Here is a 12588-nt window from a genome sequence, read left to right as displayed (position 1 = left end):
TCCCCAGCTCCGCTGCCCTTCTCTGGACACGCTCCAGCCCCTCCAGGTCCTTCTGGGAGTGAGGGGAAAGTGAGGGACCCTCCTAGCTCAGGCTCCAATTTCCACCAAAACACTCTACAGTCAAAGGTTTCCTTTCTCAAATATTATGTTTTACTTCAGTTTCCTCTGAATTCATGGTTTTTTGCACTCTTGGATAATGGAAGATTTTGTTTCAGCTCTCCTGTGGCTGAACAAGCCCAGGTTTGCTGGGCACCCCAATTCAGTGTCTCTGCATACATCCTGCGGGGCACTGCTTTTGAATGACTTTGACAAGTGAAGCCCAGGAAACGTAGAACCACCACCACTACACTAAGAATACTAATTTCTCTGTTAAGATCACTTCAGCTTAGCTTTATTACACCCATGCTAACCAGCAGCTGATCATTTTCGCTTGTTAGAGCTGCACTCAAGTACACGAGGTGGGGGGTGGCCAAGGAAGGACCAAGGCAAGACCAACACACTGCAGGGCTAATTTCCAATTTGGAAAATAACAATCCATGAAGCCCAAGAAATTGCTGTACCAAACTGCGGTGACTCGTTTGTCATGTAGAAATCTAATTCCCACACCTCAAGGGCAATCCCTGCTAATAACATCCACATACTCGCTCCGGCCCAGGAACGAGCAGGCAGGGCAGAAGAGTCATGCCGATGCTCTAACCGCACGGACCGACTCCTGCCGCGCGAGCAAGGGGGGGGCGGTCAGACACAACGCTAATCCAGGACTGTCTGCAGGAAGCACAACATGAAGCACAAGAACTTCCCCAAAGCTTTAAAACACTCGTGGGACCGGGGGTGAGACGTGGACAGGCAAAGAAGCTGCTCTTGAAGTTCTCCTCAACTCTAGGAAAGCGACATAGCCCAGCCTTTAGGCAGGTAATGTTAACCACCTACAGCAGGGTAAAATGTCATTAGGTACCTAGAATTTATAGCTGCTCAATGCATGCATAAAATCACATCAGTAGAAGCCACTGTGCATGATTAAAAGCAAACTGTTAACCTGGATCCTACAACTGGACCAGATATGGTGCAGAGTGCCATGCACCCCCTCAGCAGCCTTTTAAATAAAGATTGCCAACCCACTGCTAAAATTGCCCACGGTTTGACAATAATCACAGCCATGCATGCTTTGCCATACACTGGGTTGGATGTATCTGAGCCTCAGGCTCCTGTCCACAAGGCGCTTGGACAGCCCCAGTGCTGCCCCATGGGGTTACAGACCAGGCACAACGAGAGATGGAGCATGGGACAATGCTCCCCGCCCCAAAACACTGCTCTGAAACGCATGCAGAGCCTAGCACCGTTACAAATTACAGCAGCCGTGTAGTGCTTTGTACTTGGTTTGTCAGCAATGTGCAATGCACATCGGCAATGTGCCAACAGGGAGGGCAAGAGGACCGTTCCCTGGCTTTTCTGTAACAGTTGTTCTTCCTTTTGTCCCTGCACATCCACACATGGCCAACGTGCAATTTCCTGCACTCTAATTTGAGAATTGAGCATGCTTTGCAAGGTTAGTAATTAAACGGTCACAATTGGGCTTGTAACCAGGAAGGACAAATCCCTGTCTGCTATTTCTTCCTAGCATTCCTTTGGCTAAAACCAGAGGATGGGGGCTCACAACCCAGACATGCAGAGGCACACCCCATGCAGGAATCGCTGAGCAATACCTCAACATTGTATTTTCAGGTGCAAATCTTCACCATAACAGCATCTCCTTGTAGTTCTTCTTCCCCAGCATCCTCCATTTGCAGACCAGTATTTTCAGAGCTGTGTGGGGCTGCGTATTTGCCACCCTCTTTTTGCTAGCAGCCTCTGACCCCCCCAAGCCCAATGCTTATCACACACCACCCACCCCGGTACCAACCAGGTACCAACTGCCCTCGAGTGCAGCAGCTACAGGATAAGCTTGCAGCGTTTTCAGTTGCCCACCCTTTAATGCTGATGTAGATTTAGCCAAAAGCAGTCCCCTTTTTTATGACCATAAGCAAAGGTTAACATATGGGACATTGCCAAAAACAATTAATGTAGCAGATGGAAAAGATGCAGAAGAATTTCGGATCCAGAAGTTGTCGGTATTGCTGGACTACAGCAACCCTCCTACCAGCTACTTTGTGGGAGAGACTGCAGTGCTTGTGCAGGGGGATAAATCAAATTCAGCACATGCAGCTGGGCTCACGCTGGGTCTATCACTAAATTAGATGTTACCTCTGCACACACCAAGTCTCCAGGGACCTGCTCTCAGGATCAGCCTAACCACTGTACGATTTCTAAATATACAGCCCCGATTCGTTTAGCAAATTAATAAAGAAGTGGCTGTTCCTATTAATAGATTATCATCCCAGGGATTTCCCCCCCCCCCCCCCCCTCAGAGCATGCTTTTCCTTATCTCAAGTGAGGGGTCGAGAAAATTAAACTGACACCCAGTGCAGGGCTAGGTGGGGTACTCTGCATATGGACTGTAGCATTTGCAGTGGTTATTACTAATACACAGCTTAGTTGGACAATCAGGATTTTCTCTTTACAACCATGAACACAGTATATTTTCAAAAAAAGATGCTAATGAGGCAGAGAACATCCACTTTTTTTTTTGAGCCAGGCATGAGGAAGAAAATAAATCACGCACTGCTGTTTAGAGAAAGCTTGCTATCAATACAGACACTGGCAATTTAGATTTGTCCTGTCTGGTATAAACATTGAGAGAAGCTCTGATGTCTCACATCACACAGCATCATCTGCTCACCCATACGGTAGCTAATTGAGATAATTGCTGCATCTCTGATTTTACTCACTACTATTTCTGGACTTCAGATGAGAAGCACCAGGTATGGCTCCATAAATTTCCACATTGTCACAGGGAAGCTCCTGGGATGCCTGTTTTAGAAACCTCAAGTTTGCAGATGCACCCTTCCTAACTGAAAAAAACTAAGAATTCCCCTGCTTGATGGTAGGAAGTACTTTAAGTAGAACTGTCTTCCTTTAAAAACTACCACTACAGGCTTTTTTTTGAAGGATATGTTATATTTGGAAAAAAATAGTCAATATTTAGTCTTTTGAGGTTAAGTAGCTTCTGAACAGAGTATCTGAAAATGTAACCCTCTGCCACATCAAGCCAAGTTAAAAATTACTTGTTTTTTTTTTATTCACAAGATGTTTTACTCTGGTCTTATTCCCTGCTTCAGGAATATACCAGCATTTCCCCACCTAGGTATGATTTTTTTCACAGTTGCTCAACTGCAACATGAGAAAAAACACTTACTGGTGTAGGATTCCTGGGGTCAGTTTGTGCCACAGCTCAGCACGGAGCCGGGCACCCCGAGCCCACAGTCACTCCACTCCTCAGGGGACAGCACCCAAGCACTACCTACCTCCAGCTATGGCACCAAAATTCAAGGTCATTAGGGTCCCAGGCACCACTTAACCTGCTAGGAGGGCACCCTGGCCACAGCTGGTGGCCCTGGTTGCCATTAGCTGGAAGGTGACAGCCCCCAGCAGGTTAGGCAATGCAGGACCACCAAGGGGTATCATACACTGCATCTTTCCAAAAGTAAAAAAAATTAAAGGAAGCAAGATTTTGGTTCCATAAGGGACAGCATACCAGAGGGTTTCATCTTTAAGTTGTGCTATAGATGCACCCTGACCATCCCTGACACTCTTGCTGCTTGAACCATAACCATCTATATAAACTAAAATTCTTCAGATTTTATGCTGTTATATTCAAGTACACAGTACCTGCCCTGTTCCAAGCAACCCAACGCTCCAATTTTAGTGCTTCAAGCATAATAGCATCTCATGCGGTACAGCATTTATTGAACCCTCTGGGTACAAGGGAGGGGGTAGGTGGGGTTTGGGGACGCAGAGGATGGACCCCAACATGTGTATCCAAGTAACTATGAAAACATTCCACAACACCTTGACCTGCAGATAGTCCGATAACCAGCACCCAGGGCAAAAGCTTCTCACCTCCACAGGGATAATTACTAAGATTTAGAATGATATTTAAGAATACAATATTAAGAATAATATTTGAGATTTAGAATGGTTTACAAATAGCAATTACAGCTCATTAGATACCACATAAATGCAGGTAACAAGGAGTGAATTATCAGTACGTACCAAAGTGATACAAAAATAAAGACTCATCTCCCTTTACTTTCATAAATGTTTAAAACAGGAGCAGGCTGTAGTCCAGTATAGGATTTTAATTCACATCTGATTCTTTCCTTACTTGAACCAAACTGACTTACAAGCAGGGAGAGTGCACACATGGCAGAGAATACATTACTAATAATAATTCTTAAAATATCAGGGTATTAGATCTTCAACTGCATACAAAATTGGTACGCTGTCTGTCTTATTCCAAGCTCATGCTCTGAAATTATGCCTCTATTTGAATTATAAGCAAAAGCTTTTATCAAAAGCCTTTGCAGTTTTGTACCTTACTTCCCCCAAAGCACCCCTGTCAGATTGGGAAATAGGACTTTGCTGGGGGAAGGAGCACAAAATCATCCCCATGACTCCCCTGCTGCTTGGAATAACCAACTGCGGTCATCAGCTGCAGCAGTAAGTCAAGCAATGTTTAAGAATCTGGAGATAATTAGGAATTTCAGCAATATCTGATACTCCTGGACAAGTAGAGCCGAGGCCATGAGTGGACTCCAGAGGGACGCTTCATCCTGTGCAGGATGGCACTGAAGGGCTGGTACAGCCTAGCTGTTGGCAGTCATAGCCAAGGTTAAGGTGACATTTATTATGTGGAGATTTTAAGCCGTTCCGGTGCCATGCAAGTAATAACCAATGAACAAGTGAAACGATGGATGTCCTACACAGCCAATACCTTCCAAATGCCAATAAGAAAGTTAAGGCATCTTCAAGAAATTAGCATGTTTGCTACATTCATTAGCATAAAAATAAGTGTTGGTAGAACTACACATGATCATAGAATCACACATGATCCTCTGAGGTTGGCGATATAATTTAAGGCACAAGCCAGATAAGGTAGCAAACATAAGGGGTAAAAATTATCAAGGAACTGAAATAATATTGGCCCAGCTGGTCTAGTTTGCTCTTGAGCTGTGCTGCCACAGTCCAAATTCGATATACCACTGCACACCAACAGCATCCTGCTCCTTACGGGGAACAGACCGGTAAGGTGCGTCAGTGAGGCAGGAACATCTTGCAGCACGGAGAGGAGAAAAGCAAAGGTGCCGGTGCTTGGATCTGCGAGAGCCACTGGTACCCACGTGAGCAGCCAGAGCACCCATCGCTCCACTGCTCTGCGCCGGAGGAGCTTCCCTGGGGACGCAGCCCTTCTCCCTGCAGGAGCACGGGGGGCTGTGCACGCGTGCCTGGCGTCCCATGAGACTTCTTAGAGAGGAGGATGAGTGGCAAAAATGGAGTATGGCATGAAAGCCAAAAGAGAACCATTAAGTGCTTCTACAGAACCCCAGAGCAGTTCGGTAGCCCAGAGGAGCCTGCAGGACGCCTGCCAGTCTGTACTGTAACCATCCAGGAGCCATCCGTGACACCCAAACATTTCCTTTACCCGTTCAGCACAAAACAACTGTACACGTACCACAACACAGGATTATTCTCCCCTTTCACACTATCCAGCTAGGACAATATTGTTCAGGCTACCTGCCAGCAGCGCCCTGGAAAACATAATAGAGAATTTAATTTCAGAGACGCAGCGCTGTGCCGACTGGTGTTTGAGCAGCTCCCTGCAGCAGATGGGAGACCCGGTCCTGGAAGAGCTGATGAAGACCTGCAGCGCTGCTCTGCTGCACCATGGGTTGAGAGGAGAGGAGAAGCTTGCCCCAAGAACCATGGCAAAATCAGCGTCGCTGCTCTGCTGCACCATGGGTTGAGAGGAGAGAAGCTTGCCCCAAGAACCATGGCAAAACCAGCGCGGCTTCAGCACTTACAGAAAAGCAGCCCCTCACACAGAACACAGGGAACAGGGGAAGGAAAACTGGCTGCCAGATTTCAATATTTAATATGATGCTTTTGCAAAGTACCCCAGTAGGTTGAAAAATCAGGCTGAGCTACCAGTGTGGGTTAATGCAGAGATCAAGTGGAGTAGCACCGCTGGCTTTCCATCAGAATCTCCCAGCCAAGTTCTCCTTCCAGTCTGAACTCCAGGGTTATTTCAGGGCCAGGCTATTTTCCTGCTGTGCTCACGCTGGAAGCTCCCTTCAGCCACCGACAGTGGCAACAACTCTCGGAGCTACGTTTTTGAGAATTCCTTCCAAGAAAGGAGCGGTGGCCCCAGGTGGCACCACCCGGTGCTTCATGGGCAACTCAAAGCCCTTCCAAGCCAGCACAGAGATGCCTGTGAAACATGGTCACCTCCAAACTACCCACCCCAGCATGGAATCAACCTTGCTGAGAGGCCAAATCTCTCCAAAAACATCTCCCCAAAGCAGGTGAGCTCTGCATTTCGGTGTTTGGCATACGCTCCACTCAGCAGGATTTAGTCCCGTGATGGTTAACCCTCGGAAGCTGAACCTCCTAGCTCCACAGAAGCCCATGGGCAGCACCCAGAAGCTTCAAGAGCTTCCCAGCACCCTCACAATGCAAAGTTCCACAAGGTAGAAGTGACAGCAACATTCTCCAAGAATTCATACAGACCAGGCAAGTTGCAGCTTTTCACTTAAACACGAAATTGCCCTTTTTTTAATTAGGTATTTATTTTTTTCTAGGTTTTCTCTTCATTCCCCACCCATGGAATTTCAGACTGCATGCACATGTTTGTTTATTCTCATCAGGACTAAAAATATTTCAGAAAACAAACCTCTCCTCAGGAACACCCCATAAATTTGAGAGTTGGAAGGCTGAGCATCGGGAAAACGCACACTACTGCTGTGAGAGCAAGTTCATTTCTCATGCAGAAGGGCTGTATATTGCAGTCTATGGCCTCCAGACTTATTTTTCCTTTATAAATGCAAAGTACAACTGCAATAATTCTACCACCAACCATGAAGAAATCGATTTAGCAATCTGAACATAAATTAAGCAATGTTTTTGATTCAGTAAACTTGTTCCTATGTAGATCAGAACAAGTATTAGTAAGGGTCAGTGACCCAAACCCAAGTGTTTGCTTTCATGAAGTTCATAGGAATTTCAGATCAGAGCACACTTCAAATTATTTGACCTGTAAATTAACCCCTTACACGTTTTTAAAGCAATTTTAGTGAATTGCTAGGAGCTCTTCTATTTGTGACTCCATGTTTTAAATGCGCGTTAATGGACTTCCATATTAATCAAACCACGGATTTGGTAACTCACACACACTTCTCATGAGTAAGGAGCTCCAAATTGAAGGTAGCCCAACATCACTCGAAATGGATTCCAGGTGATTTTTTATTATTAAAAAACTTATTACAGCTAAACTATTTTCTGAAAGATAAACTAAACACATTTGGAAAGAGAACAGCCATCATCTCAATTTCACTGACCCACCTGAAAGCTACGTTCTAGGGCTCCCAAATTCATCTTGGTGTTTGGTGCCACACCATATAAACACTGTTTCCATGGAACAAGCTCTCAGCGCAGTTACCATTTTAAAAATCTGCATTATAACTTACACCCCTTGAAGCTATTTTAACTGCATGCTTCGTACATTAACAATTTTAATATTCACACCTGTTATAAATTCTGTGCAAATCTGAGCAAATACGTTTCTAGCTTAGATCCTTTCACCTCAAGCAGGATCAAGTAATTGGTACAATAACTTCACGGGGTTTAGAGGAAGATCAAATGAATTAATGTCTTTCAAGTAGTATAATAGTTCTGCAATTTATGCTGAAGTAAATCATTTGAGTAATGAATTTAATTCCTCGGAGTGACTTTTTCAAAAAATCAAAACTAATATGCATTAGTGAAGAATGAGATTTTTTTTAAATGCAAAAGCATGCAAAATATTTAGTTAGTTTTAATAAAATAGCCAAAGTGATCTGAGACCACACAAGAACGTGTTTAACAGGGTGCCAGTTACTAGCTGTGTCTACACAGCAACAAAACACTGGAGGTGCAGAGGGGAACTGGTTTCCCTCACTTCTGCAGAACAGAGGATGGATACCTCAAGGATAAAGCACACCTGAGCTAGCGCTGCAGAATCTCCAACGCCACTCAAATGATTTTCAAGTCCTGCCAAGCAGTGAAAAGCATCTTTTTAATTGGCTTAAACTGCTCAGTTGAAACAACGCACACAACTGTGGGTATTTGTAGACGGTACGTGACTGGGAGAAACAGGATTCTCCAATGAGGACAAAATCCTGAGGCTTCAACAGATCCAAGTGCAGCATGAATTCATCAAGGGCTCATCATTAGCCTGGCACTGACTAATGTGTCTGCCAGTACATAAATGTTCTAGGCAATGGCAGTTAAAAAAATACCCAAGTCTCCTTTCCCTTGCCTCCCCCACTGTCTCCCACGTTCAGGCATTTGAGCAATCATTTAGCAAACCTAGGATAATCGGGAACTAATTAAATAACTAAAATTGTTTCGGCATTCATCATTTTCTTTGCATGAAAAAGTCACGTGTCTGGATTTTTATGGCCTTATTCGCACACCTCAGACTCAGACACGTGAAAATCTGAGCCTACCCACATCCAAGGTAAACCCATGCTGCGAGCGCTGGTCTGGCAAGCCAACATCTCCAGTGGGACAGCCCATGCCAGCCACCTGCCTGAACAAGGACCTGCATAACCCACCAAAGCCAACGTTGTCACCTCCAGCACTGCAAACGGGTTCAGTTGCTTCCCCGCTCGCACTACCCCGGGGACTGGAGGCTGAAGAGTGCATTACCACCCCACATTAGTGCTCAGGAGTCCCACCTCCCCATCAAGGTCCTCTCCAGCCCTTGCTATGGCCACCGTGCTCCCTTGGTCCCTTGCTGATGACTTTGCACTTCGCATGGGTTTGGCATCAGAAAGTCAGGAGGGAAATGCTCTGGGCAGTAACTTTGCCGGGTCTCTCAGAACAACCTAGGGCTCAGTTTTCCCTTTTTTTTTTTAAAGCAGCAACAGGACTTTTTTTCAGGTTTCACCTGAAGGTCCAGTGACCCAAATGAAGAGCCAGGACAAAGTTTGCTTATTAAGTTTAGCTTCATTGGTCCCAGCAGCCACAGGACAGAGTGTACCGTAAAGTCTTTGGGGCAAAGACAGCATCTCCAGAATGGCCAGATGCTCAATTTCACTCCCAGAATGATGGCAGCATACTCAAAAAGCGTAAGAGCTTCTGCTTCCCAGTTTGTACCCAACCACTGTTTCTTCACTGACCTCCTCAGCAGGTGTTTAATACAAATATACATGGATAAGCCCTCACTTGTTTTCTGTTATCACAGTACAGAAAGCCTGAATGCGGCACACAAATAGCAACACAGGAGTCGTAGCTGCAGCAGCAGCTGGTGTACAGTACCTCTTGATGCAACCTCCCTGCATCTGAATACAGCCTTCTGCTCCCGTCCGTGTCCATCCATCCCCTCGCGACTGACGGGAAAACCCCAAGCAATACGAGAGAGAACCAAAAGCTTCTCGATTTCATCATTGCGTGTCTGTTGAAAACAAGAGAACAGTCATAAAACAATCATCTTGCAACAAAAGCTCAGCTCAGACTCAAGAACGTGGCAGAAGGTTCAGCCAATGGTGCCCATCCGCACTCGGTCAGCGCTGATGGAGCTTTGCAGACTCCCACAGCACATGCAGCAAAACTTGGATTTTCCCATTTTGCACCCATCAGTGTATTGGCAATGGATTTCCACAGTGTAGCAGTTTTGTGAAGTATTTACCCCAAAGCTATCCTCCATGGGACATGCTGGTCCCAGCCTGTTCCCCTGCAGCACCTACAGCACAGGGATTTCTAAATCCAACTACTGCGGCCAAGAGCAAACTACACCAAAACACAAGGTTATGGTCCTGCGGCAGCCACAGGACCATCCCATCCCGGATCCCCTAGCAGCACAGCATCACTCATAGCCAGGGACTGACACTTATCCCCTCAGCAGATCTTCAAAGAAGTCCCCACCACTCACATTCACTTCTTTGACCACTGGAGGCTTCCAGCAATGTGACAGAAAATATCATTATTCCCCTCAGATCCAGAGGATGACGCTGCCTCAAGCAGATACGGCCACTGCCACCCCATTAGGTTAAGACCAGATTTGCAGGGCCAGCCAGTGGGGGCTGACAGCTGACACCCAAAACCACAGGAGCAGTCACTCTCCCCCCTCAGGTGAGGGCACCCACCCAGATGGTCACCAAACCCACTAAGACTTGCAAGACCTGAAACAAACTCCAGGCTGAAGAGGGCTGATGTTTCACCAGCCACGATGCAGAGGTACCCCCTCCTGGGCTGAGATCTCTCCACACATTTGCCCCTGTCCCAAACGGAGACGTTTCCAACCCCTCCCAGCCCCAGCCAACTCACCAGCAGCACCATCTCCCTGGCCCAGCCACACACTGGCCACAGTAGACTAGGGAGAGGCCAGCAAGGATTTCTACCACACAGCATCCACTTTGAGCAATGGTTCTTGCCTTGTGTGGTTTTTTTTTTTAAACAAATTTGGAAGTAAAACCAGTGTGGTTACTCAAAAGTGTTGTCAGATGGAACTACCTGGTGCCCTGGAAGCCCAGCCGGGCACTCTCTGTGCTTCACCTGAACTTTCTTGGGAGCAGGACACCAGACTGTGTCATTACTTTTCACATTAACAATACCAAAGGAGTCTTCAGGCCCGGTACCATTTCTATGGTAGCTGAGGGAAGTTTTGACCTTTCACAGCAGCTGCAGAGGATGCGAACGCGGACCCGTAACGAAGCATAATGACCGCTTAATGAAGCAAGCAATGGCATTTCTATAGCATGCAAGTGACAGGCTGCTGCTTGGTTTGAGCAATAGACATTAACGAGGCGAGTTACCTGCTAATGGCAAAATTAAGCCTAGCTGAATTAAGTCACCATGACATACCGTGTCTTGACAGGACTCATTTTACACCGTTTTCGTGCCACGTATTTGCTGCAGGGTGTATCCAAGCCTTGGTGCATCACTATTAATTTTGGAGCCATGACCATTTACAAGCACACTGACTTGGGCTCGGGTATTTCGCCTGCCCAAAGCCACACCATGGGCAGAACGAGCCCAGCCTAGAGCCACCACGCACCCGTGGAGTTCAGGTGCTGCTGCTTCTCAGCACTACTGTAAACACCCTGAATTGAGAGCACTCAGGATGAAATCAAAATTTATTAGGCTTTCTAAATTCCAATTAGAAGCCTCAGATGTAACGTTACTGGGGCTACAAATAAATGTTTAATAAACCAAAGTCACTACATCAATAAGCGACAAGTACATTGTTACATTATGAATCGCTCTTGCACAGCAATGCCGTTTCTCAAGGTTTTTTTAATATAGGTATTTTGTATGCTCAGTTGACACCATCACAGCAAATACAACTATTTCACTTCGCAGTTCTAGAGACCTCTGACTCCTATGCTGCTTGGAATTACAATCCTAGAGCAAAACAGGGGACTAGCTAGTTTATCATCTATTTAGTAAATAACATGAGGGTGTTTGGGTTAGGATGCCTAAACCTCTAACGAAACTGAAAGGGCAGCCTCCAACTGCTAGAAACTCTGGTTGCTTTATAAATGGAATTTGTAGAACACCTTGCTCTAGTCAGTTCAGAAGTTACTTATTTTTATTGCAGACTGACTGACAGTAACACTAATTGCTCTCACTCATAACAAGAGGAGGACACGCTAATATACATTATGTATCTGAGCAGCCTAAACCAAGCAACAAATACACAGCATAAATATCAAGCAAGGGGTAACCATGAAATCATACAGCATTTTCATGGCACTTGGCCTCCTAATCCATACTTTGGCATCACCCCACCCGGAGCCAAGGGGAAAGCTCCTTGCAGAAGCCAGTCTGCAGCTGCATCATGCAAGACAGCTCCTGGATTGCTGTTTAAAGTTCCCCAAAGTCAACAGAAAAATTCAGATTGATCAAATAGATCCTGAGCACCACTGTAAACTCAGACAAGTTTTACTACCGATTTCCTTTCCTCGCTCAAACGAGGCACAGATCTGCAGGACATGAGCCTGCGCGGCCATCACCGCCCAGATAAATCAAAACTTGCATAGGGAGATGCTTGCATAAAACAAGCTCTCGTACATGAGAGAAAAAAATAAATTAACCACATTCATGGCTGAACGTTAGAAGTCTAGGAGCTGGGGATTTGGGGGGGAGTCTGTCACACACCTGCTGTTCGCAATGCGTGTGAGCAGACCGACAGGTTTTAATCTACTGTGTAATGCAGAAATTAGTGACTGTAATGCAGATGCTAGAATTAAAGCAGACTATTTTAAAGTAAACAAAGCTGAGCATCACATCCATTTGCAGCACTTCCAGTGGTTTCAGGGGAATGGCTTCCAAAGCAGTTTTGGCTCTTACATTAAAGACACTACGCAAAGCCTAAAAGTTTACCTAAAGGTTGCAGTTCCTTCCTCCAAGCCAGAGCAGCGTTGCAGCGTTCCTTGCAGCTTTACCAAGAAA

At 45.9% G+C, this 12588-nt stretch overlaps 1 protein-coding gene across 2 annotated transcripts in view; it reads right to left on the bottom strand.

The window, feature by feature from the left end:
* The window catches only part of FSTL4 (follistatin like 4), a 238852-nt gene extending 229270 nt beyond the window's left edge, over window positions 1-9582 (bottom strand). For both annotated transcript variants that reach the window (XM_009646869.2, XM_009646870.2), the window contains exon 1: window positions 9454-9582. In XM_009646869.2, coding sequence (XP_009645164.1) covers window positions 9454-9582 — 129 coding nt within the window. The remainder of the gene's footprint in view (window positions 1-9453) is intronic.
* Between the last annotated feature and the right edge of the window lie 3006 nt (window positions 9583-12588).

The sequence above is a fragment of the Egretta garzetta genome, unplaced genomic scaffold, assembly GCF_000687185.1.
Source record: "Egretta garzetta isolate BGI_Z169 unplaced genomic scaffold, ASM68718v1 scaffold439, whole genome shotgun sequence".
Classification (NCBI taxonomy): domain Eukaryota; kingdom Metazoa; phylum Chordata; class Aves; order Pelecaniformes; family Ardeidae; genus Egretta; species Egretta garzetta.
The sequence above is the reverse complement of the archived record's forward strand: the minus strand, read 5'-3'. Positions and strand labels throughout refer to the sequence as shown.